General features: G+C 53.6%; 1 protein-coding gene across 7 annotated transcripts in view; it reads left to right on the top strand.

Moving 5' to 3' along the window:
* LOC130156003 (opsin-5-like) overlaps positions 1–22,454 on the top strand; it is a 45,049-nt gene extending 22,595 nt beyond the window's left edge. For 3 of the 7 annotated variants that reach the window (XM_056354065.1, XM_056354068.1, XM_056354066.1), the window contains 6 exons: positions 3,959–4,337; positions 13,053–13,140; positions 14,754–14,916; positions 15,528–15,655; positions 19,109–19,437; positions 20,298–22,453. In XM_056354065.1, coding sequence (XP_056210040.1) covers positions 4,269–4,337; positions 13,053–13,140; positions 14,754–14,916; positions 15,528–15,655; positions 19,109–19,437; positions 20,298–20,852 — 1,332 coding nt within the window. In that variant the 5' untranslated portion in view covers positions 3,959–4,268 and the 3' untranslated portion in view covers positions 20,853–22,453. Of the gene's footprint in view, positions 1–2,834; positions 4,338–4,874; positions 11,694–13,052; positions 13,141–14,753; positions 14,917–15,527; positions 15,656–19,108; positions 19,438–20,297 lie in introns of those variants that run through there. The other 4 variants (XM_056354070.1, XM_056354072.1, XM_056354067.1 and 1 more) reach the window with 4 other exon arrangements.
* The last annotated feature ends 557 nt before the right edge of the window (positions 22,455–23,011 follow it).

Genomic DNA, 23,011 nt, shown 5'->3' with positions numbered 1-23,011 from the left:
AATTCTTTAGTTAGATTAGTACCAGATGTTTCACAAAGCACTGTTATAAACATCTGTCCAGCTGCCTTAGTAAAATCTAGTTAGATAATGCAGAGTCCTGCTGGTCTTCAGTTTGAGAAAATATACTTGACAAAGTTTTAGTTTTTGGATCAGATCTATGGAAATATTTAAAGATTTATCAGATTAATAGGCCTTTACAATAACTCCAGAAGCACGCTTCTACTTCATGAGTAGAAGTAGTGTCTTTTTAAACACGGCAGCAGCCTCTGAAGATGGATGACAGCTCTCAGTTTGATTGTCAATTATGTGTTTATACTCTATTTGACAGATTATTTTTTCATGGTGATTTACTCTTCTTCATAATTAGATGTAGCAATTAGAATATCTTAATATATTATGCTGGCATTTTCTTCTAATGGTGCTGTAGCCGGATGGCCTGTCAGACACCTGTTCCACAGCAGAGCAGGCATGCGAATTAACTCTCCGCCACACCGATCTGTTTCTTCTTCTCCTCCACCCTGGATCATTTTAGTCTCCTGGTATCAGGGAACTTCCACTGTTCTCTCAGGATATTCCCTATCCCCAGCTGATGTTTGTTTGTCTTATCTTTATCGAAGTTACTTCCTTACAGATCTGATAAGCTGGCTTGCTATCTTTAGCTGGGCAGCAGCATCCCTCCTCCTTTGTCTCAGAAAACATGCTCTGCCATGTCCCTTTGGTACCTCCGGGAAGGCTTTTCAGATCACCATCAATGCAAAAAAAAATAGCCAGAGAACTGAGCACCCAGCAACACCGGCAGCACTGGCCATGGCCGTGTATCCTCTTGTCCTTGGCTTCTTAAAAACAGCTTTCCCTGCTCGCTATCACAAACCATGTACCGCAGTAAGGACAAGAGTTCCCAGCCAGAGATTGCCGCTGGCATCAGGGTTGATATGCAGAAGAGAGGCATGGCTGGGTGTCTGTTTGCAATGTACAATAATTAGACAAGTAAATTAAGTGTAAAGGCACATCTCTGTAATGAATGCTTGTGTGTCAAAATGCCCTATCTGCGCAGAAAAGGTTATAACATTTGCACGCACAAAGTAGGTGCACAATTATGTAGTTTAAACAACTGAATGCACTGTTGTGCTTACAAATTCTTGCATTTAGTGTCTTCCAGCACAAGGACACAACCACAGGGAACAAAGCCCAAACAGAGCCGAACTAATGGTTCTTAGAGTCTCATCTCCTCCTTATCTCCAACACTATCGGAGTTGTGCTGCTAGCATTTTAATGGGGTGCTCCCAGGAAAGGGTCCCGTATCTGGTGGCGAGCTGGCAGTTTCTAAAAGGCACAGGGACATGGGTTTCAGGTTACTTCTCACCATCTGGGCTTAAGAAATGCTGAGCTGAGGCTGGGCAAGGACACCGTGCTGCAAAGCACCTCTGAGGGGTGGCAGCTGGGCTGCACTGTCCCTTCCTCACCTGGTGCCAAAGTGATACCCCCATCCTCAGCGGGCCAGCTGGGGGGCAGGCGAAGCCAGCCCCATGGGGGGAGAGCTGTGTGCTGAGGGAGCAGAGACCTGCCCGGCAAGGCTGAAAGGCTGAGCAAGCAGCAGTGAATATAGCATTTCTGTATGGTGTAGCTGCAAAACAAGGCGGCTTTTATAGGTCTTTGTCACTGTGTGTAGAGCTGGTGGAAAGCTTTAGGAGGTGAACCGTGTTACTCTCTGCTTGTAACATGACTTGCTGGGTTCCTCTGGACAGGAGGACGTAGCATCTTTACACAAGTGTGTGCATGTGCATTTTCTTCCCCTACCAGCTTCCCTTGGCTGAAGAAGAACCCAGATACCCATTTGGAAGAGCCGTGGTAATTTTATTTTGGTTTCTTTTTTTTTTTTTTCATTTTCAAGTTTGTTGAAAGAAAAAGAGCCCATAAGCTTCATTTCAAAGGTGGAAGCTAGAAAGCTTACCCCTAGGTGTGGAGGCTGGTGGTGTTAACATGGAGCTTCTACCAGCTGCTGCAGTGTCCTGGTGACTGATGGGTGAGCAGGGGAGTTCCCGTGTCCCTGTGCTCACTACTGTTCCCCTCAGTTTTGTGCAATTATGCTGCAATTTCTTAAGCACTTGTGTGTTTAATTACATGAAAAAACTTCTTTGATTTGATTAGTACAGACTTTGAAAAGAATCTGGAGAAAGTATCTTCTAACAGCGAAGCTGTTCTTCTCAGGAGAACACAATTAAATGGGCATTGAGAGACTTAAACCCTGGTCTTTTTTGGAGGCATAGCTGGAACCAAGACCTTAGACCAACAGGTTCTGCTGTACAAAGTTGCCTCACCTGATGCAAATGGGCTGCAGTGGCTTGGGAGCAAAGCCGAGTACTTACAGTCTTGAGATGGAGCTGGAGTCTTCAGGAGGTGGCCAAAGATGAATCAAAACCTTTTGGATAGCCTTCTCCTGTGGCCCACAGGGCAGAGAGGGAGAGACAGAGAAAAAGGAAACAGGATTCCAGTCCCCACGCTGGGATTCATGTTGGTGTTGAAAGGGAGCAGGGCGCTCTGGGTCGCCTGCCTCATCACAGGCTGTGACCTGCTTGGCAAGGCTCTCCCGCTTTAGGCTCTCCTGACTGGCAGCCAGAGGTCTTAATTCTGGGACAGGTGACACTGTGTAGGTTTGACATACCTCTCCTGTTGTTTTCGTAATGCCTCCACTGTCCTGTGGTCATGTGCTGTCAATTGGGTCCTTGTTCCTTTTGTGTGTCCCCCAAATTCAAATGTGCATTCTTTCTTTGGTTTGGTTTTTTTTTTTTTTTTGGGGGGGGGGTTGTTTGGTTGGGGTTTTTTGGGGTTTTTTTTTGGGGGGGGGGGCAGGAAGAGGGAGGAAGAAGGGAGAGCTTAGAAAACAAAATTAGATGCTTAAGATAACAAAGGCTATACCAAAAACTCAAGGATTCACAGCAAAGAATTATGCTTCAGGTCAATTTTCATTTCTAGAGATCAACCTGTTGGTTAAATCCCAGATCAAAAGTACTCCTTTTACAGACACGCTCCGTGCCTCGACCATTGCCGTAAAAAAGTGATGTTGAAGGAGCGTGGTAGGTCTGGGTTTAAGTGCAGCTCACTGTGTGCTTGGGCTTGAAGAAAAAAACCTGTTCCATGAACGGCCGACCTTATGAAGTCATTTCCTGCAGGTTTGGTTTTCTGTCCCGTCACCTCTGTAATCCCTGGCTCCTCCATCTCTCTCTCAAAATCTCTCGCAGACAAGAAGGGAGGCAGCAAGCAGGGCTCTGTGGGCACTGCTTGATCAGCCACCTGCCCCGTGACATCTCCACTGAGCTGTCTCACCTCCTCAGCCAGCTCCCGCGGGTCTTTCCTCACTGCACAAAGCAGGTGGGAACTAAATTATCTCCAGGACTTCAATCCCTCTTCCAAATCTGGGTGAGAGCGGCTGACGAATGGAGTGCTGTTGGGGAGGAGTGATATTGCTGAGGAGAGACAGGCTGAGGTGGAGGTCTGTTTCCCAAGGAAACTATGCTGAAAAAATAATGAGATTGTGCAAATGTGCCCACAAAGTTCAGTAACTGTTTGTGGTCCCCATGTGCGGTGTGGTGTGGAGTGGGAAGTGCTGCTGCTCCTGTGTGAGCTTGTGACTCTGCCAAGGACTGCCCGTGTCCCTTGGCATGTCGCTGAACGTCATGCCCCTCAGGTCTATCCCAGGTGAAAGGGAGAAGATGGGGCACATTCCCTGGGGGACGTCGGGGTCTTTGGGTTAACTCTGGCCATGAGGAGGGGACGGCGCAGCAGGGCCTCAAACTTGGCTGAGGCCTTTGTGTTTCTGGAACACAAACAACTAACTTTCCGTTTATAATAATCTCAGTATGTATCTATTTACATAGCTGTTTAATCCACAAACGTTTCTCATGTAGGCTCTCTCCAAAGCACATAGGGTGCGTAAGGCTATTGCTATGTATTTCTCCAGCTCCAGGGTTCCTTTCTGAAGCAAATTTAAGCAGCCAAATCCAAACTGACCAGCAATCCTGACGATGCCTGGAGCTCCAAAAATGAATACTAGGATTTTTGATATTGGTCCCATGTCTAACTGGCAACCAAGGGAAGGCTCTTGGTGTGGAGAGAATTAACGAAGCACGCAGTTAAGTGATGGTTGTGACTCGTGTTTTGCCAAGCAGAGACAGGTCAAATGATTTGGGTGGAAAACAAAACCCAGCTCCAATTGGCAACAGGCTCCGCACAGCGATCCCCACCTCCTCGTCTCCTCTGTCACTCCAAGCATGTCCTTGGAGCACCTCACAGCACAGCATGGGGCTGTGCCGGGTGGCCAGCCAGATCTTCAGGGAGAGGTGAGTGAAGTACCAGCCTGTCTCCTTTGAGGGGGGATGAGGGGAGGGGAGAGTGAGCCTGGGGATGCAGGGGCTCCAGGGTGCTGCTTTGAACTACTCTCTCTGTGCCTCAGTTTCCCTTGCTATGAGAATAGCGGCTGGGAGGGCTGTGCGGCCGGGGAGGAGGGTGCTGGGGAGCGGGGTGCAGGGAAGGTGGGTGCCCGGGCTGAGCTGGCCGTGCCAGCCCTGCAGCGCAAGGGCTGCCCGGCGGCGGGGACGGCGACCCGCAGCATGCCCTGCCCGGGGGCTGTGCCCAGCGCCGCGGGGCGGGCAGGGCAGGTCCCGGAGCGGGCAGGGCAGGTCCCGGGGCGGGCAGGTGCGGGCAGGGCAGGTCCCGGGGCGGGCAGGTGCGGGCAGGTGCGGGCAGGGCAGGTCCCGGGGCGGGCAGGGCAGGTCCCGGGGCGGGCAGAGCCGGGCAGGGGCGGTGCGGGAGCGGAGCGGAGCTGTCCGCGGCCGCCGGTGCTGAGCTGCGGTGCAGCCGCCGCGATTCCGCGGGCGCGGAACCTGCCCCGCCCCCCCCCCCCCCCCGCGGAGCTGCCGCGGGAGCCCCAGCGAGTTGCTGGCGGGGCAGAGCGGGGCGGGCTGCGCCGGGGGCTCCGCCGGGAGAGGTAAGGGGGGCCCGGCCGCGGGGGGGGGCGCTGCCGCGGGCACCCCGGGAGGGACACGGTGCCGCCGCGCACCCGGGCGTGGGGAGGACAGCGGACCCCGTGCGTGTCCCCAGCGGCAGGAGGGAGGCGACCCCGGGACCCCAGCCCCGTTCGCTGTGTCCCCGGCGGGGTGCTGGAGCGCAGCACCGGGGCGGTGCGTGTCCCGGGTGGGCACGGGTCCTGGGTGCGAGCTCCGCTCCCCCCCAGGCAGCCTTGAGCGTGCGAGTGATACATCCCACTGGGCACTTTAGGGGAGGTGTGCATGGGACTGCATCGCCTCTCAAAGGGGCTTGCAAGAGTCCGAGGTGGCTACCGGGGTGGCAGAAAGCAGGCTCCTTTTGTCTGTAACCGGCAGGATGGGCAGCCCTGGCGCGGGAGAGCTCTGTCATCTACAAAGCGATTTTGGGCAGGGGGCTGAGGGCTGCCTTGCCTTACACTGCAACCTGTCCTTCAGGAGCTGAGCAGTCACTCAGCCGTGCTCTTTTGCTCTTCTACGACTTTTAAGGCTTGCTTTACTCGCTAGGCAGGCAGTGGTGTCTGAGCTTCCCCCATGCTAGGAATTGCAGAAATCGATTCCTGCTATTTACTATTGAAAGAGACTGGAGGTCAGCTGAGTTTCTAGGCTCATCAGGTTTCCTCCTCCTCTTCTCCAAGAAAGGCTCTGGCTTTGTGGCACGTTGGCTGAGGAAAAGCAACTGTCCAAGTCTGGAGAGGAAAAGGGCAAAACCAACAATCACACAAAATAAAACGCGTGGCTTTTCAGGTAGACATGGTGCATGTGATCAGGCCAGTCCAGCCAGCCATGCCCGTGTCCTCCCAGGTTCCGGACGTGGACATGTGAGGGAGGTTTAGGTTTGATTCTTCTAGCAAACACAAGATTAGGCTCTGGGATGCAGAATACAAGGGTTTCCTGGTAATGTACCTGTGGCAGCAGCTGCCTGGAAAACTTCATCTCATTTTGAAGTCTGATTAAATTGAGGGGAAGGGAGCTTTCACAGTCTGTCTCTTCTTAGAACAGAGTCTGAGCATTGAAGCTTAAATCAAATTCAACAGCAGCTTTGTATGTCCAAAGACTACGTGGCCAGGCAGTTTGATTTTAAAGGGCTGCGTTGTGCTGGCTGGGTAGCCCCCGATGCGACATTCTCGTCTGAAGTCATTCCCAGAGGAGTTACAGTTTTAGTCTTGATGGAGCATAGTCGTGTTTTTGAAATGTTTTTGAACTGGAAGAAAACTCCAGCAGCTGTTCCTGTCAGAAATGAATGTGAATGTGTTTAGTACCTGCAATGATACTTCTGCAGCTTGTGATTTAATACTAAACATGACAGCAGAGAGGGAGGCTTGTGCGAGTCCCCCTCTGTCACACGCTCACCCGAGGGAGCAGCCCAGAGAGAGGGAGGACTTTGGTTTCCAGCACAGAACCGGAATTTGTGAACTGGCAGGGAGGCAGGTTAGTCACTGTCTTGTTTCCACGAGGGTAAAGACCATGGAAGCACCTCCTGGGGCCAGGTGTAAAGGAGCCACACCAGCATCCCCCTCACAGAGTAGCTCAGACAAATGGACCACCTTCTAATTTGTCTGTGGGGGAAAGGATTTACAAGCCCCCCATGAATGCAGCAGGGCAAAGTCCGAGATTTTTGCTATAGTTTTTATACTGATCCTACCTTCTCTTGCCTGTACGCTGCACATAGCTACAGTATGTCTACAGGATGTAGTTTATGATTTACTTCCAGATGCAAAAATGACTTTCCATATTTCTGTAAAACTGATTTATTGTCCGTGTGTCAATGACATCAGCATATCTATCAGTGCACGTGATGCATTTTTATCATTTTCTGTATCACAATGAAAGATGCGTGCTTTACAAATAGCTCAAGCACAGCCATAAAAATAAGGCCTATCCGAAGTAATATGTCAGAAATATAATTTCCTCTCCCCTGGATTATTGTTATTTGCCAGCTTGATCTCAGAGGACACTTGTAGGTCCCCTGATGTATGGTAGGATGGAGACCTGCCAGGGTTCTGAAAGAAATAAAAGTCCTGCAGGCTTTGCCAGTTCTCTTCTTCCTTTGCTGCGTGTGTGCATGCACGCTGAGGAGCAGGAACAATTCCTTCCAGACTGTTTGTGCTAGGCTTTGCCCTGTCTTGTCACCAGTGCAGCTGTGTGACCAAAGTCCTTCCTTTTTCCCAGGCTCCATGTTCTTAATACACATATACTTTGCTAAAGCATCTCAGAGAGGTGGTGTGTGTGTGCTGTGTTCAGCGTGTCTGCTTCCGAGGGCTCTTGAGGAAGAATAAAATATGGCCTAAGGGAGAACAATGCATTATGAGAATTTCAGGAATGATTTGCTCAGCCCTAAATGAAGGTTGTTTCCAATTAGGTTAATGAAGGACGTCATTCTCATGGCCAGAGTCACTTAGTGTGGTACAGGAAAGTATAAATCACCTGTCCCTCTACATGGACACTCTTTACCCTCCAAAGAGCACAGGAGAGTAAGGGAAATTATTCTTATTAGGCAGAGAAGCATTTAGCATCCAAGGTGCTCTGTGGAGGAGATGAAGCCAGCAGCCCCCTTTCACCACCAGCACTCTGTCCTCCTGCCCACCCATAGCACAAGGGGGGGCTGCCAGTCTCCATCACCTCCACATCCTCCTCTCCTGCTAGGTTCACTCTCCTCTACACCAGCTTTGCTCCCAGGGTGGGTGACTCCCAGTCCCAATCCTGGGTGCCAGTCTGCAGCCTGGGACACAGCTGCAGCACTCTGACCCCTCGGCTGGGTCTCGCCCAGTTTGCACTGTCACAGGGCTCTTGTTGCCAGGAACCGCACCTCCCTCCCTCGCAATCTCTTGCATATAGGGATGTTCAGAGCAACCGGCATCGTTGAAGGCACTTGTGTGGACAAGTGCTGTAACTAGGGCTGCCCAACAGTGCGTGCATTTGTCCCAAAGGCACAGGCTCATGTCTTAATGCCCATGTCCAAAATGTGCCTGTGGGAGCTCTGCCCATTTTTGATCTGTTTGTGGTTAAGGGGAAAGAAAGAGTCACTTTCTCAAGAAATTTTGAAGAGAAACTTTGAAGCTGATGAGTATGTAGCAAAACCTCCTCCCTCATTCTCTTTCCACATCCACAGTGTCATACTGTGGGTCTAATAACTTGGTGGTTTTCTAATAAATTTAACTTTAGCATCAATTAAAATGCTTTGGCACACAAGGAAGGGAGAGGTGGACTCCTAAGGACATTCATCATAGAAAGCACATTGAGATTGGATTTTCATTAGTTGTGAAATTAAATACTCTGAAGCAGCTTTTTCACCTTGACAATTACGAATATGCATCAGAGTGATGTTCTCACCCAGCCCTGCCTGCTCCTGCATGTGCTGGTGAGGAGGAAAGCCCGTTTCCTCACAAGCCTTTTAGAGGGTGGCCTGAAAAAGGGAGAAGCTGGGCTCCAACCTTTTCTGCGTCCTTGTGATGGAGAAATCTTATCAGGGAACTTTTCTGCAGCATCCAATCAGTTCTGCCTGCACCCTTCAGTTAAAGCCTTAGATCCCGTAGCTGTCTGTCGTCCACCAGCTGCCTTCCACTAAAGCCCAGATTTGCCATTGCTGCTTTTCCTAAGACAGAATGACTCAGAAGATTTTAAACAAAACCTGAACACAAGCCCCATTGATTTTGCTGTTCTTTATGAGTCACTGCATCATATGGTGAGGATTTGAGGCTGAGGACAAGATTCGCACAGGGCAGGTGAAGAAAGGCTGGGAAATGTTTCCGTTTTTCCTGCTAGGGATTTCCAGCACAAGTGTCCAACAAGTCAGGATTGTCAGTGAAAATCTCAAGGGAGAACCTGAGTCTCCACTGGACAGTCAATGAAGGGAGAGGTTCAGCTTGAACCCCGGGTGTGAAAGCACATGGAATGCTTGCAAGGGGCCCACATCGCAGGGTCGGTGCCAGGTATCCAGGAACGTCTTTTTGTTGGCACGATTGATCTTGTAAAGGGAGAAAACGCCCATCACAGAGCTACTGTGCTCTCCTCCTATGTGATGTTGTTGTTCCTCTGCAGTCAGGCAGCGTGTAGGTGATGCCCAGAGCCTGGCTGGCACTGGGTGTAAGCTGGCAGGAGCGCAGCAGCCGGGCTGGTTACAGAGGAGGGACAGTTTAAAGCTGCCTGGTGTCACGTCTGTGCTGGTGCCTCTGTCTGGGATTCATGGGCTCCGCTCAGGATTCCTGCCAATTCTATTCCCCAAGCTCCCAGGGAGCAAATGGGAAAGGCCACCCTGGATGGACACCAGCACGTCCCAGTGCCTCAGACGGGCAGACAGGGAGGAACTTCCCAGGGCTGCAGGTGCCATCAGTCATGCTGAGGACGCAGAGAGGGGACAGTCACCTTCAACATAAACCTGTAAGTGAAAGCCTGAGAGCAGGTGGCGAGCTGAGCAAACTGACTTATCCTGAGATGCTTTTAGTGTGGTGCAGAAAGATCAGGCAGTGAATTGCTTCCCTGGGTATCCAGCACGGGGGAAGGAATGGCGTGCAGCTTCCCAGGTTACTATTAGCTGAGATAAATTCCTGCCTAAACTCTTTTCCCTCTAAGCAGAGCTCAGGGTGGATCTTGGCCCGTTGCTGTTCAGACTCCAACCTTGCGTGCCCTGGTAATTATGTTGTGTAGACATTTACGAGGATGGCCAGGGAGGTTGCACTCTGCCCAGAGCAGCTGGAAAGCCCAGGCAAGCGGAGGGTGGTGACAGTGACTTCTCATAACCTCGTAAGCAGCATCTCTGCTGTGTGGCCACGCTGAGGGGGCTCGGTTCTCTGCACTGTGACCGGGCCAGATGAATAGGGAGAAGGTAGGAGGGGTGTAAAGCAAGCACCTTGTGAATTGTATTTGCTAAGAAAAGCAAATTGATGCAGCTGAACTGTATCATGCAAATGAGGACATTCAAATGTGTTAAAGTGGTCCAAGGCTACACCAGTGCCAAAGCAGAAATGAGAGAGCAATGTCCACCAGCCAGGAAAGCAAAAGGAAGAGCGGATCCGGGGAATAAGCACCTGCAAACCGTGTGCTGGGCTGGCAGCGAGAAGCCCTCCAAGTCAAGTTGCTGCTTTGACACCAGCACTATGTTATTTAAAGTAGGAAGCCTCTAAGATGCAAATATTAATATTTTCTTACACCTTTTAGCAGGCAATTATTAAAAGGTAATGAATATTTAAGGCTGAACATCAAAACTGCATGTACGTAAATTCAAGTAATAATGCATGAGAAGTTACCGTACTGTATTTCTATGTACTGGTAACAAGACAGGGGACATTTGATATGTTCAAGTAGCAAACTGCCTGTGTGGCTGCCAGCCTGCCTGGGCAATCACACTGCTGGGCGCTTGTTGCCCTAGGTGCTTGCATATCGAACCCCCAGGGCTACCAGCCTCTTCCTAGCCAGTAGAGAATGGCTGGGGTTTAGTTTCTTAGTAAAGCACGTGCTGTTGTTAAATGAATGCTTTGTTTTGCACAACAAAAGACTAGAAAAGTCCCAGGTGTGGTAGTCATCTCTCTGAAGTGAAAGATTGTGGCAGGATTGTGGCTCTTTTGTACTAGGAAACCCAAATAGGAGTGGTTAGACCCCCTGGCTGTGCATGTTTACCTTCACAGTGTCCATACAGTGCCACAGACTGACTTTCCAGACCCAGGCAGGAGGATGAGGCTTTTCAAAACGATACGGGATCTCTTTCTCATCACCAAAAGCCAACAAATGAGTTGGGGAAGGAGGAAAGTGTGCCACACAGCTTCCTGAGAACCTCTGTCAGTTTAGCAGGACAATGTAAATGGAGCTTAATTTAAAATCACATTTACATCAAGCTGTCCAGCCAGTAACCTGGGCAAAATGTGTCTCAAGGATGAGGGACTCTGCCAGCAGCACAAGGGCTCTGGCCATGTCTGCTAGGGTGAGCGAGCCAAAGCCTGGCTTGCTGTTGCTCCTTCGGTCTTCGGCGCATGGCACCTCTCCCTGCGGAGCACACACTTGTTGGGACTGTTTTGCACAGACCAGTTCTCCTGCTTTCCACTGTCTCTGTTCATAAGGGGAGCAGGAACCACCCAGAGAGGCCAGAAGTTCAACAGGGTGATTTGAGAACCACGAATGACCATTGCAACTCCCATTAGCTATATTAACCAGCATCCTACCTGGCCTGCAAAGGCAGCTCCATCATATTCATGGTATGTAGGCACTGACCATAAAAATATTAGATTGCTTAACATCAGATGCTTGAGACAGGCTCACTGAAAAGTAGTAAGTGAAACTATGCGAGTTGTAAACATCCCATAGGTTGTGTGCCCACCTAACCCAAGAAAGCCATGACCTTTGTCCATTGGTATTTGGCTGTATGGGCCAATAACACAGAGAATGAAGAACTATTGTCAGGATCTCTTGGCACTTTAACACCAATTATTGTCTTAAAGTACATTTATACTGAAAGCAGATTTACTCGTTACTTCAAGTAATCAGCTCCATCTCTCTGAATGCAGCCTTGGATATGAAGGTGTTTTCACCGGGGTACGGATAACAAGGGTAGTTGCTCTGTTGGTGAAGTCCGTGTCAGCAAAACCCGTGGAAAGGCTCCGTGTCCCTGCCTCCTGGCCCACGCGATAGCTCCCAAGCCGCCTCACGGCACTCAGAGGCCAGGTAGGAATCTCTGCTGGGGATGCTGCTGTTACCCACCTCCTCCCCGTAAGGCCAGATCTGTTCCCTGTTCCAGCTCACGGTGTGGCCCTATGAAAACCAGGCACCGGGGCACGAATCCGCAGCCTGATGCCACTTGTCAGGGTTGGACCATGCCACGGCTGCCCCCAGCTGCCTCCCCCCAGCCCCTGCTCCTTCCCAGGGCACTGGTTTCAGTTCAGGGAGGGACCTTGGGGAAGGAGGCAGGAATACTGCATGCATTAAACATCCCAGCAAGCAAGCTAACAGCTATTGAAACATATAATTAAACCATTATTTTCTCTCACCCCCTCTTTTCTTTTTTCTTCACCTGAACAAAATATTTTCCCATTTACTTGTTATCAGTGAAGGGAGTGAATATACTGAAACACATCTGCTGTTCTGCTAGACTACCCCCTATTAACTCCCTGAGCACTTGGGAACCTTTGGCTCAGCTGCACAGAATAACAGGGAAACTAATTAGTTCGATAAAGCTCAATGATTGAGACAGGCACCCTGAGAAAGGGAGTGACTTTTTACTACTGGTTTTTTTATTTTATTTTATTGTTAATACATGGGTTCACCCTCACGTTCTTCACTGCCTGCACTGCTGGCAGCATGGAGCAGATTTAGTTCCAGCTGAACAAGGAAGGTCCCAGGCAGGAGCAGTGATGATCGGGGTGACAATTCCTTTTTGTCCCAAGCTGTGGGGTCTCCTAGGCTGGGGTTTGGCCAGCAGCTTGTTGCAAGTCCCCTTGTGTGCGTAGGCTCTTCTCAGCACGCACAGTGCGTGTCTCACAGTAGAGGCAATTAATATGCCGCCAGGACGGCACACGAACAGGTCTTGGCCACATAACAAAGAGAGTTTTGGCCAAGTCTTTACGCTGATGTGGACACAGGGACAGGCGGAGGCACGCGAAGGACGGGGCAAGCCTGGAGGAGGGGGGGCTTTGCAGAACACGAGGCCTCCAGCTCCGAGCAGCTGGTCCCCGCGGCCAGGCACACAGCGCCTGCTGCGGTCAGCACATGGCTGAGGCAAAGAAAATTTAGATCCAAAGGCTAATCCTAATCAGTAAAATCTGTAATTGAAGAAATGGTAATCACGTGAGATTACCAGCCCGATCCTGTTATCAGCCCCCTGCCCAGCCGGTTAGGTCAGCGCTGCACCAGCGTTAACAAAGCCACCCCTGCAGCGGGGGGCTGGGGGGCTGCACGCTGCTGGCTCCATCATCGTGCAGTGCCAGGAGCGAGGCGCAGAGCTGTCCTCCCCGCGAAGCAAGGAAGCTGAACACTCCTTCATTAGCCAGAATTCACTCTCACTTCTATTTGTGTCTTGCTTTGCAGATGGGAAATGCGTCCGACACCTCAGTGTTCATCTCCACCTTATCGGAGAGAGAAGACCTGATCTTTGGCACACTCTATTTAGTCTTTGGTAAGCAAGGACAGCCTGTTATACCTGTGTCCCTGCCAGAGACATTCAGGCCTTTTGCAGTCACTGATGCTTCCAGAAGTGTGCAGTCATTAGCAGAACAATCAAACTGGCCCTTCCTGTGTCAGCCTTAGGTTGCTCAAAAGGATGATCTGGCCAAAGCTTGGGGGCTGCATTCCCCTCTCAGGGGAACTGCAAGTACCACTTAATGTTTTTAAATATTTGGAAAGTTGAACAACGTTTGAGGAACGTGCTGTAACTCCTACCGCAGCCACCCAGCGTGAGATGGATAGGGGCTGTGTTAGCGCTGCCAGCTTCGTGAGTATTGAAGGTATTTAGACCTGAGCGGCCCTTGCTTTCAGCAGAAGATGCTGGTGAATGTCCTGTGATTTGGAGTTAGTGGCACTGAAAAGCCAGCAGGCACAACTGAGGGGCTGGGGTGTGCTCTGAGGTGGCCTAGACCTGCGTGGTGCGGTCCAGAAGTGAATGATGGCCAAAGAAAAGCCTTCCAGTGTTCTGAGCCCTGAGCAAGTTGTCTCCCAATGCTAGAAGAGTTTTGCATGCCTGTGAGGGTGGGGAGCCCAAGGGATGCTCACGCCACTGGCACTACCAGCAGCCCTATAGGCACCTACAGCTCTTCAGAGTTAGTAAAGCTAATGAAATGTACTTAGTACGGATGTGAGACTAGCTCTGTGGGAAAGACGCCTTGTGAGGCTGGGAAGAAGGATAAACATCTCAGTATTCTGTCCTCCAGCAGCTCCAGAGCCTCCAAAGCTCTGGTGTTGACCAGGTCCTGGAATCATGTTCCTGAGGGGAACTTTAGTGTTGGCTGTTCAGCGGCTTTGGAAGCTGATTCTTTCCATGGTATTTAATTTACAGCCTGATTCATTAGGGAGAAACCCTTGTCCTACCCGAGCTGTCCCAAGAGCAGCAAAGATCCTCCTTCTGAGGACACAGAAACCTCTTTTCAATGAAAGCACAAATAGGTAATTTAAAAAAGAGAGAAAGCCCTTGTTACAGAATTTTAATCGCTGCTGCTGTTTTAAATACACTAATAGCAAGCAAAGAGCCTTCTTTTGTTTAGTCTGGATTTTCCTTGATCTTCATAATGCCTTTCTTCTTGTTTATTTTGTTACCATGATATTGGACAACACAGACTCACAGGAGTGACATTGCCAGGAAGAAATTAAAAAGGCGAAGGGGCCCAGCTCCTTGGCCTCACATCAGAAGAGCAATCACACAAAGCTCCTGTTATTTATCTAGCTGGAAGGAAGTGCCCCCCTTGCTCCTTCCAGCTGGAAGAAGTGACTCTGGCCAGATCCTGCACCCGGAGCCCATTGCAGTCTCATCCCATCACTGCACTCCTACCAAACGCCTCTGTAGGATCTCAGGAAGGGGAAGGGATCATATGCAATGTAAAGCAGCTGCAGATGTACTCACAGAGCCCTGCAGGTCCTGTGGGCTCCCCTGGTCAGCCCGCTCCAGAGAGGGAAGCCTGGAAGCCCTTCCCATCCTCTGTAGACATCTCCAGTGTTTGCTTCCAAACATCTCAAGATGATCCTGGCTCCTTTCCCGGCCCCATTACATACAGCACCGTTCCTCTGTCTTCTCCGCAGGAATCATGTCCCTCTCTGGGAACTCGCTGCTCCTGCTGGTGGCCTATCAGAAGAGGTCCATGCTGAAGCCTGCTGAGTTCTTCATCGTCAACCTGGCCATCAGTGATTTGAGCATGACAGTGACGCTCTTCCCCTTGGCCACCTCCTCCTTCTTTGCACACAGGTACCTTGTGGACATGGCTCTGCACCGGCCAACAGCCATGGGTGCAGTTTGAAAACCTTGTCTTGGAATGGGGAGATCCCTGACAGGGGATCACTCTGGGATCACTCCAGAGGTCACTCTGGTGGCACGGGGCACTGTAACCTCGCAGCCAGCCAGCCCACAGCAGGGTGCTTTGCTCTTCCCTGTCCCTTTGGTTCATCACATAGACCTGCTGTAAAAGGGGTTTGGTGGTGGGTTTCCAAAGCAGCACCTGCGCGGTGTGGGCACTGCTGTGGTGTGCACCGGCATGGACCAGGGCAGCTCCCACACCCATGGCTCCATCTGTGCTTGTCACTGGGATGCTCAGGGAACAAATTAGGGCAAGATCATGCCTGTGTTTGCTTGGGCAGTCAGGTGCCGGTATCCATGCAGCCTGTTGCAGCCACCCCGCACACGGCCAGCTTTGCTTCTGGTGTGGGACCAGCAGCTGCAGCTCCACTGCTGGGAAATGCCCAGCCTTCCTCCAGAGCAGGGACCCTGGGGAACACTGGGTCCAGCCGAGTGCCAGGGGCTGTCATCCAGCCGCCCGGCGGGGGGAAGGGCCGGGTTTACCTGCAGGCTTTCCCTTGCAGGTGGCTGTTCAACCAGGCGGTGTGCACCCTCTACGCCTTCTGCGGGGTCTTGTTCGGGCTCTGCAGCCTCACCAGCCTGACAGTGCTCAGCACGGTTTGCTGCCTGAAGGTCTGTTACCCAGCATATGGTAGGTGCTGGGACACGTGTTATCTGATCTATACTTACACCCCTTTCTTTTTAATGGGCCAGATCCACCTCTTCTGGGAAAGCTTTGCCCCAGGGCAACCTATTCCCAGTCAATACACAGAACCATAGAATCGTTTAGGTTGGAAAAGGCTTTTAAGATCATCAAGTCCACCACTAACCCATGTCCCTAAGTGCCACATCTACATGTCTTTTAAACACCTCCAGGGATGGTGACCCCACCACCCCCGTGGCAGCCTGTTCCAATCCTGGCCAGCCCTTTAGGTGAAGAACTCTTTCCCAATATCCAACCTAACGCCCCCCTGGTGCAACTTGAGGCTGTTTCCTCTTGTCCCATCGCTTGTTACCTGGGAGAAGAGACTGACCCCCACCTCCCTACAGCCTCCTTTCAGGTAGTTGTAGAGAGTGAGAAGGTCTCCCCTCAGCCTCCTTTTCTCCACCCCCAGTTCCCGCAGCCGCCCCCCATCAGACTGGTGCCCCGGCCCCTTCCCCAGCCCCGTTCCCATCTCTGGACACGCTCCAGCCCCTCCACGTCCCTCCCGCAGCGAGGGGCCCAGAGCCAGACACGGGACTCGCAGTGCAGCCTCACCAGTGCCGAGCACAGCGGGACGATCGCCGCCCTGGTCCTGCTGGCCACACTGCTGGGGACACCAGCCAGGCTGCTGTTGGCCTCTTGGCCACCTGGGCACACTGGGGGCTCCTGCCCAGCGGCTGCCGCCCAGCCCCCCCGGCCCTTTCCCGCCGGGCAGTTCCCAGCCCCCTGCCCCAGCCCGCAGCTGCCGGGGGCTGGTGTGATCCCCGGGCAGGGCCCGGCACTGACCCTGCTGAACCTCACACCGGTGGCCTCGGCCCCTCGGCCCGGCTGCCCAGCCCCCCCGCAGAGCCCCCCACCCCCCAGCAGGCCAGCGCTCCCCCCCAGCTTGGTGGTGTCTGCAAACTGACTGGGGGTGCACTCGATCCCCTCGTCCAGATCATCCATAAAGACATTGAACAGGGCTGGCCCCAGCGCTGAGCCCCGGGGAACATCGCTGGTGCCCAGCACCAGCAGGATGAGACTCCATCCCACACCACGCTTTGGGCTCGGCCGCCCAGCCAGGGCCTCACCCAGCGCGGAGCATCCCCATCCCAGCCATGAGCAGCCGGGTTCTCCAGGAGATGCTGTGGGAGACAGTATCCAAAAGCTTTACTAAAGTCTAGGTAGACACCAGCCACAGCCTTTCCCTCATCCACTAGGCAGGTCTCCTTGTCATAGAAGGAGATTAGGTTCGTCAGGCAGGACCTGCCTTTTATAACCCCACTCTGGCTGGGCCTGACCCCTGGTTGTCCTGCACATGCCACGTGATGGCACCCAGGGTGATCAGCTCCATAACCTTCCCCAGCACCGAGGTTGGGCTGACAGGGCTGTAGTTCCCTGGATCCTCCTTCCAGCCCTTCTTGTAGATGGGCATCACACCTGCTACCTTCCTGTCAGTTGGGACCTCCCCGGTTAGCCAGGACTGGTGACAAATGATGGAGGTTGGCTCGGTGAGCGCTGCCGCCAGCTCCCTCCGTGCCCTCGGGTGGATCCCATCCGGCCCCAGAGACCCGTGTGTGTCTGAGTGGTGTAGCAGGTCGCTGACCATTTCCCCTTGGGTTATGGGGGCTTCATTCTGCTCCTCGTCTCTGCCTTTCAGCTCGGGGCTGGGTACCCAGAGAAAAACTGGTACACTTGTGCCGCAAACTCTGAAGGCTTTGATCACTTGTGTATTCACTCCTCTCCACCTGCATGGGGCTACGGAGCCCCAGCACCCTGTGCCCATGCCCTGTGCATGCATCCCAGCTGTCCCCTGCTTCACTCTAGGGCTCAGGAACATCACCCCAAAAAGTGTCAAGGGGCTTGTCCTCCCTCCGTAGAAAACTCCCAGCTGCTGTATCACAGCAGGTTGCAGAATGTTAAATGTCCCGGCACAGACTTGAGCTTAGACTAGAGCAGGCTCTGGGAAGCCACAAGCTGTGACGGTGCAAGAAGAGCTGCTTTCCCTTGTCCCTGGTGGGAGAGCCATAGGCCAAATGTATTTAATTCACCGAAATAATTAATACAAGAGAGCTGGGTTTTCAGTGTTATAGCTCACTTCTGTAGCCCTATTTTCACCTGGACTTCCTCTGCAGAGCTAATGTGAGTGTTTGCAGCTCTAAGCTGGGGCACCAGGTCTTTGTAAAGGACATGCACTGCAGAGAGCACCTGAGCAAGCGAGGGGACGCAGGGATGTCCCCTGTACATTTACAGCTCCTCCTGTTTGTGGTTGCTTCTTAATTTCCTCAGCTCAGCTGCCAACCCTCCATCCAGTGTGTATCTTCAGAATAGAGTTTGGATTAAAGGCCAAGAATAGACATAAAATAAGAAATCAAAGATACTAGTTTGCTTTGCAGAGCAGCACCCCAGGGTACATCCTCACCCCCCGTCCTGTGGCTTGCTGTCTGGCTGTCCCGAGCCTGTGGCTGTTGCCAGCCACCAACACGCTTTGTCCCCGGCAGCTCGCAGTGCCTCAAGGACAATGCTGGAGCAGAGTCACCTTGGTTATGTGCCAGCACGACAGCTCTGGAGATCACTAAAAAGGTAGAAGGAAAGATAAAGATAAAAGTTGGCTTTTCAAAGGCAGCCCAGGTACCGGTGGCTTTCCCCGCGCAGGTTCTGCTCGCTGGATTAGCCGGCGCTTGGCAGCCTGGCACCTTGGGCTTATCTCCCCGTGGGTCCCCAGCCCTTTTTCCACGAGGAAATGGCCCATCTCAATGTGCTTTTCATTGCTTAGGGTCAAAGAAAAATGTTACTGCTATGTATGGCTGAAGATTTAGCACTTTAAGCTGAGCTCTTAGAAGAGCAGGGTTTTAGATTTGACAGGGGATGGGTCAAAAAGGAGAAGACACACCTCCCCCAGTGCTTCAGTCTGCCGGCGAGGGAAGGGTCCTTCATGTGGCAGTGTCTGGGGAGGCTTTGCGTGGTCCCTGCCCCATGTCCAGGCTGCTGCAGCCAGCCAGGCTCCCTCCCAGCTGCCCAAGGGCCATGGGTGCAGCCCTGTCCCTGCGGGGCCATGGGTGCAGTGTCCCCTCCCATGCCACCAGCAGCCACGTGGCCTCCCAGCAATTCCTCCCGAAGCTGCGAGAGGCTGCGCTGCTGATCCTGCCATTGCAAACCCTTACGTTTCTCTCGGCTCCGTGCTCTGGCCACTGGCCCAAGGGGACAGGAGGATACCTGTGTGTCCTGGGGCAAGTGTCGGTGTGGCTCTGCCTGCTCCACGGCACCAGCTCCTGCTCTGCTCCGGTGACCCTGTCCATGTCCCAGGGCAGCTGGCTTCGTCCCTGGTGCCTGGAGGTGTGGGTGGCTTGGGGGTCACAAGGCTCTCTCTCTGCTCCCCCTGGCCCATGGGAAGCCATTCTCACCCCAATCCCTCTGCCACAGGCAACAAGTTCTCGCCCTGCCACGCCGGAGTGCTGCTGCTGTGCGTCTGGGCGTACGCCCTGATGTTTGCCACGGCCCCCCTGGCCGAGTGGGGCAGCTATGGCCCCGAGCCCTATGGGACAGCCTGCTGCATCACGTGGAAAGCCTCGAGCAGGGAGGCCACGCTCTACATCCTCGCCCTCTTCATCTTCTGCTACCTTCTCCCCTGCCTCCTCATCCTCGTCTCCTACTCGCTGATCCTCTGGACGGTGCGGGTGTCCCGGAGAGCCGTCAGGCAGCACGTTTCCCCCCAGCGCAGAGCCCGCAGCGTGCACAGCCTGGTCATGAAGGTAGGGGGGGGCTCAGGGCACTGCAGGGTCTCTGGGAACCCCCTGCCCCAGCCCCTGCCCCAGGCAAACGTGGCAGGACCCTTTCTGCCAGGATGTCTGCTGTTCCCAATGAATTCTCCAGGTGTTTGTATCTGTGGGTAATAACACATTTCTCCTTGTTTAAAGCCATCGGGTGGAGGAGTTTTCATTTTAAATTACATTGGAAAAGATCACAAAAGGAGCTTGCATGAGTCATTGTTCCCCAGACTACGAGCTAATACTATAATTTACCAAGGATATGTAAAAAAAAAAAAAAAAAAAAAAAGTGGATACCCTTTAAAAAAAGCCACAAACACGAAAGAAAACAGCTTGCAAGCCTGGCCTCGAATGAAACGTTTGTGTCTGCTTTGAGGAAGGGGGTCTGAGCGTGGCCGGTTTCCAGAGCCTCTCGGTCGGTCTGCACGCCAGCACACATTGCTGGAGGGTTTTTAAGTGCTGCCAAAAGGCTGCTGGAGTCCAATGCTGTCCTGGTCCCAGGCGGGTCCCTGGGTGCTTCGTACCCGTCTGCTGTGGTGGGCCGAGGCAGCTCCTGAGTTCCCCAGGTGGGACAGGGTGGGAGTCGCCTGCAGCGAGTGCAGGTTAATGCTGTCACGCTGGGACGTGCTGAGTTGCTGTCCTGATGTCTGACATCCCGATGTTCCAGTGTGATGGGTCCAGAAGCACCTTTCCCTGGGGATGTGAGCAACTGCTCAGGGGCCCACTGTGGTGTGACCCCACGGGGTCTCAGCATGTGGCTGAGGTGGGGGGAGGGCAGCAGTTAGCATCCCGCGTGTGCCGCAGGAGGCTCAGGGCATTGCTGTCTCCATCACCTTCTCTTCCAGCTGAGCATTGCCGTGTGCCTGGGGTTTTTGGCTGCCTGGACCCCTTACGCCGTCGTGGCCCTCTGGGCAGTCCTCGGTGACGCCAGCCAGGTGCCAGCACTGGCCTTTGTGCTGTCGGCCGTCTTTGCCAAGTCCTCAACGCTCTACAACCCCCTGGTGTACCTGCTTTTCAAGCCCAACTTCCAGAAGTTCCTCTCCAAGGACGTGGTGCTCCTCCAGGCCATCCGCACCCTCCTCTGCTGCGGCTGCCCGAGCACTGCGCTCCAGCCTTTCCCCTCCTCAGGCTTCGGTGACCATCCTGGAGCCTGCAGAAACTGCAACGATACTTTTGAGTGTTTCAGTAACTACCCCAAGTGCTACAAACTGCCCCAGGCCCCTGGCAGCTCGCCCCGGCGTGCTCCCCTGGCTCTCTTGGCCGATAGAGCTGCTTGCCAGCCGGGGCTGAAGAGGACGGTGCAGGTGATGGTGCTTGTCACACGGAAGAGATCGAGCCTGGGTGCTGCGAGTGTGGCGGGGGAAGCCCTGCCGGCAGGTATCGTGAAAGACCTTCTCTGAGCCCAGCCGTGCCCAGCTGTATCCTGCCAGCGCACGGAAAGACAAACCTGGATGCAACATTTCTCTCGCCTACACACCCGATGGGTCCCCGGCATGTTCTGCAGATGAAGCGACGTGAAAATTTGAAAATTCCAGACCAGCCTTGCCTCTCCCTCTGGTCTGGCTCTTGCAACTTTGAGCCTAGTCTTTGCACTTGCAAAACAAACAAACAAAAAAAAGACCCCCGGTGCCTGAAATCAGCCCAGGGTGCAAGCCCTGGGTGCAGTTGCTCCTGCAGTTTGCTCTCTGGGCTCATGGCCTTTGTTTTTCCATCCTGGTGCTCTGATGACCAAGTAGGAACTTGGTTGTCTTAAGAAACAGTGCCTGGCAGGGAGGGCTGGGGGCTGGGGGGCCCCGGGAGCCATCCTGCCTCCAGCGCCAGCCCCTGCAGCCCCCACTGACCGTGTCCTTCCCCGCCGGGGAGCGGGACCATGCCGCTCAGCTACCTCACTGGGGATTATGAAGCATTTTTCTGTACCTCTCAAGAGACGACTCTTTGTGCAGGTAGCGTTGCCCCACTCCCTTGATTTGAACACAAACCCACCACCATCCTACAGATCGAAATGGGAGCTTGTCTTTAAGGATTTGGGGTTGGAATAATCCCGGTGCAAGTAATAGCAGTCCCAGGTCGTGCTCTCCAGGCAGGGGACGGCAGGTCTGTGGCTGAGCACCATCCCGAGAGGGGCTGTGGCTGCAGGGACAGCTCATGCCACCTGCACTGCTGCACAGGGGAGCAGCTGCCTGGGCAGCTGTGTCCTGCGGGCATTTGGAGATCAGTGTGGGCAGGTCACCCACGGGAATGGTCTGGGATGAGAAGGACCCAGAAGCTGTGAAATGGCCCGATGCAAAGCCATGAACAGAAGACTCCCCACGTTACCCGCTGTGGCAGGCGCAGGGCAGGCTTGCAGGCGTCTCTCCAGAAGCGTGGTGCCCCCACGGTGAAGGTCACCTGGGGCTCAGCTCGAGGGGTCCCCATCCCACCCCTAGCACCGAGCTGCCCTGGGCATGGTGGGAGCTGGTTTTGCTTTGCAGGGGCTGAATAACAGCTGGAGTGCTGAGAGAGGTTGGTTATGTCCCCCCAAAATTACAAGATATATTCAAGATGATGAGAAGAGGTGGGGAACATGCTGCCCTCTGGCACGCAGCCAACCAACTTACTGGTGGGACCGCTTTACATTGTCACTGGTGAATGAACAGAACCACGCCGCAACCCGTCACCAGAGCTGCAGCAGTAAATCATGGCTGTGCTAAAAGGGAATAGCGATCCGCTTTCTGCACCGAGTGCTGGGAAACAGCTGGTGCCCCCAGTGCTGTCACTGGCTGCGATCTGCCTGCCAGCCTCCCTGCCAGCCTCCCTGCCTGCTCTGCCTGCCTGCTCTGCCTGCCTCCCTGCCTGCTCTGCCTGCCAGCCTCCCTGCCAGCCTCCCTGCCAGCCTCCCTGCCTGCTCTGCCTGCCTGCTCTGCCTGCCAGCCTCCCTGCCAGCCTCCCTGCCTGCTCTGCCTGCCAGCCTCCCTGCCAGCCTCCCTGCCTCCCTGCCTGCTCTGCCTGCCTGCTCTGCCTGCCAGCCTCCCTGCCAGCCTCCCTGCCTCCCTGCCTGCTCTGCCTGCCTGCTCTGCCTGCCAGCCTCCCTGCCAGCCTCCCTGCCTGCTCTGCCTGCCTGCTCTGCCTGCCAGCCTCCCTGCCAGCCTCCCTGCCTGCTCTGCCTGCCAGCCTCCCCACCCGTAAGCCGACCCTGAGCTCTCCCTCCTCCCGCTGCTCTCCAGATACAGATACTGCTATTTTTAGCGGTCGCTCCTAGAACCAGGATGGATCCCTGCCTTTTCTTAGCACAGCTACGGCAGCCTCCTCCCTTCCAAGGACACACAGCGCTCCGCAGAAGACCCACCAGCTGCAGGGGTGTGCAGAAATGGAGGGGCGGGTGTGCTCCTGGGGGGCAGGCAGCAGATGCCCACCACCAGTCATTTAAGCTGCAAACTTGGTACCGCTGAACCTAGGCATTAAAAACACCAAGGTTTTTGGCCTTGATGTTATGGCCCAATTCTGGCGTAGGTGGCAATGGGGCTGGTGTGAGCTCTGCAGTAGAGGAAGCAGTTGCTGCACACAGAGGCACCCAGTGAAG

Source organism: Falco biarmicus, chromosome 10 (assembly GCF_023638135.1).
Source record: "Falco biarmicus isolate bFalBia1 chromosome 10, bFalBia1.pri, whole genome shotgun sequence".
Taxonomy (NCBI): domain Eukaryota; kingdom Metazoa; phylum Chordata; class Aves; order Falconiformes; family Falconidae; genus Falco; species Falco biarmicus.
The sequence above is the reverse complement of the archived record's forward strand: the minus strand, read 5'-3'. Positions and strand labels throughout refer to the sequence as shown.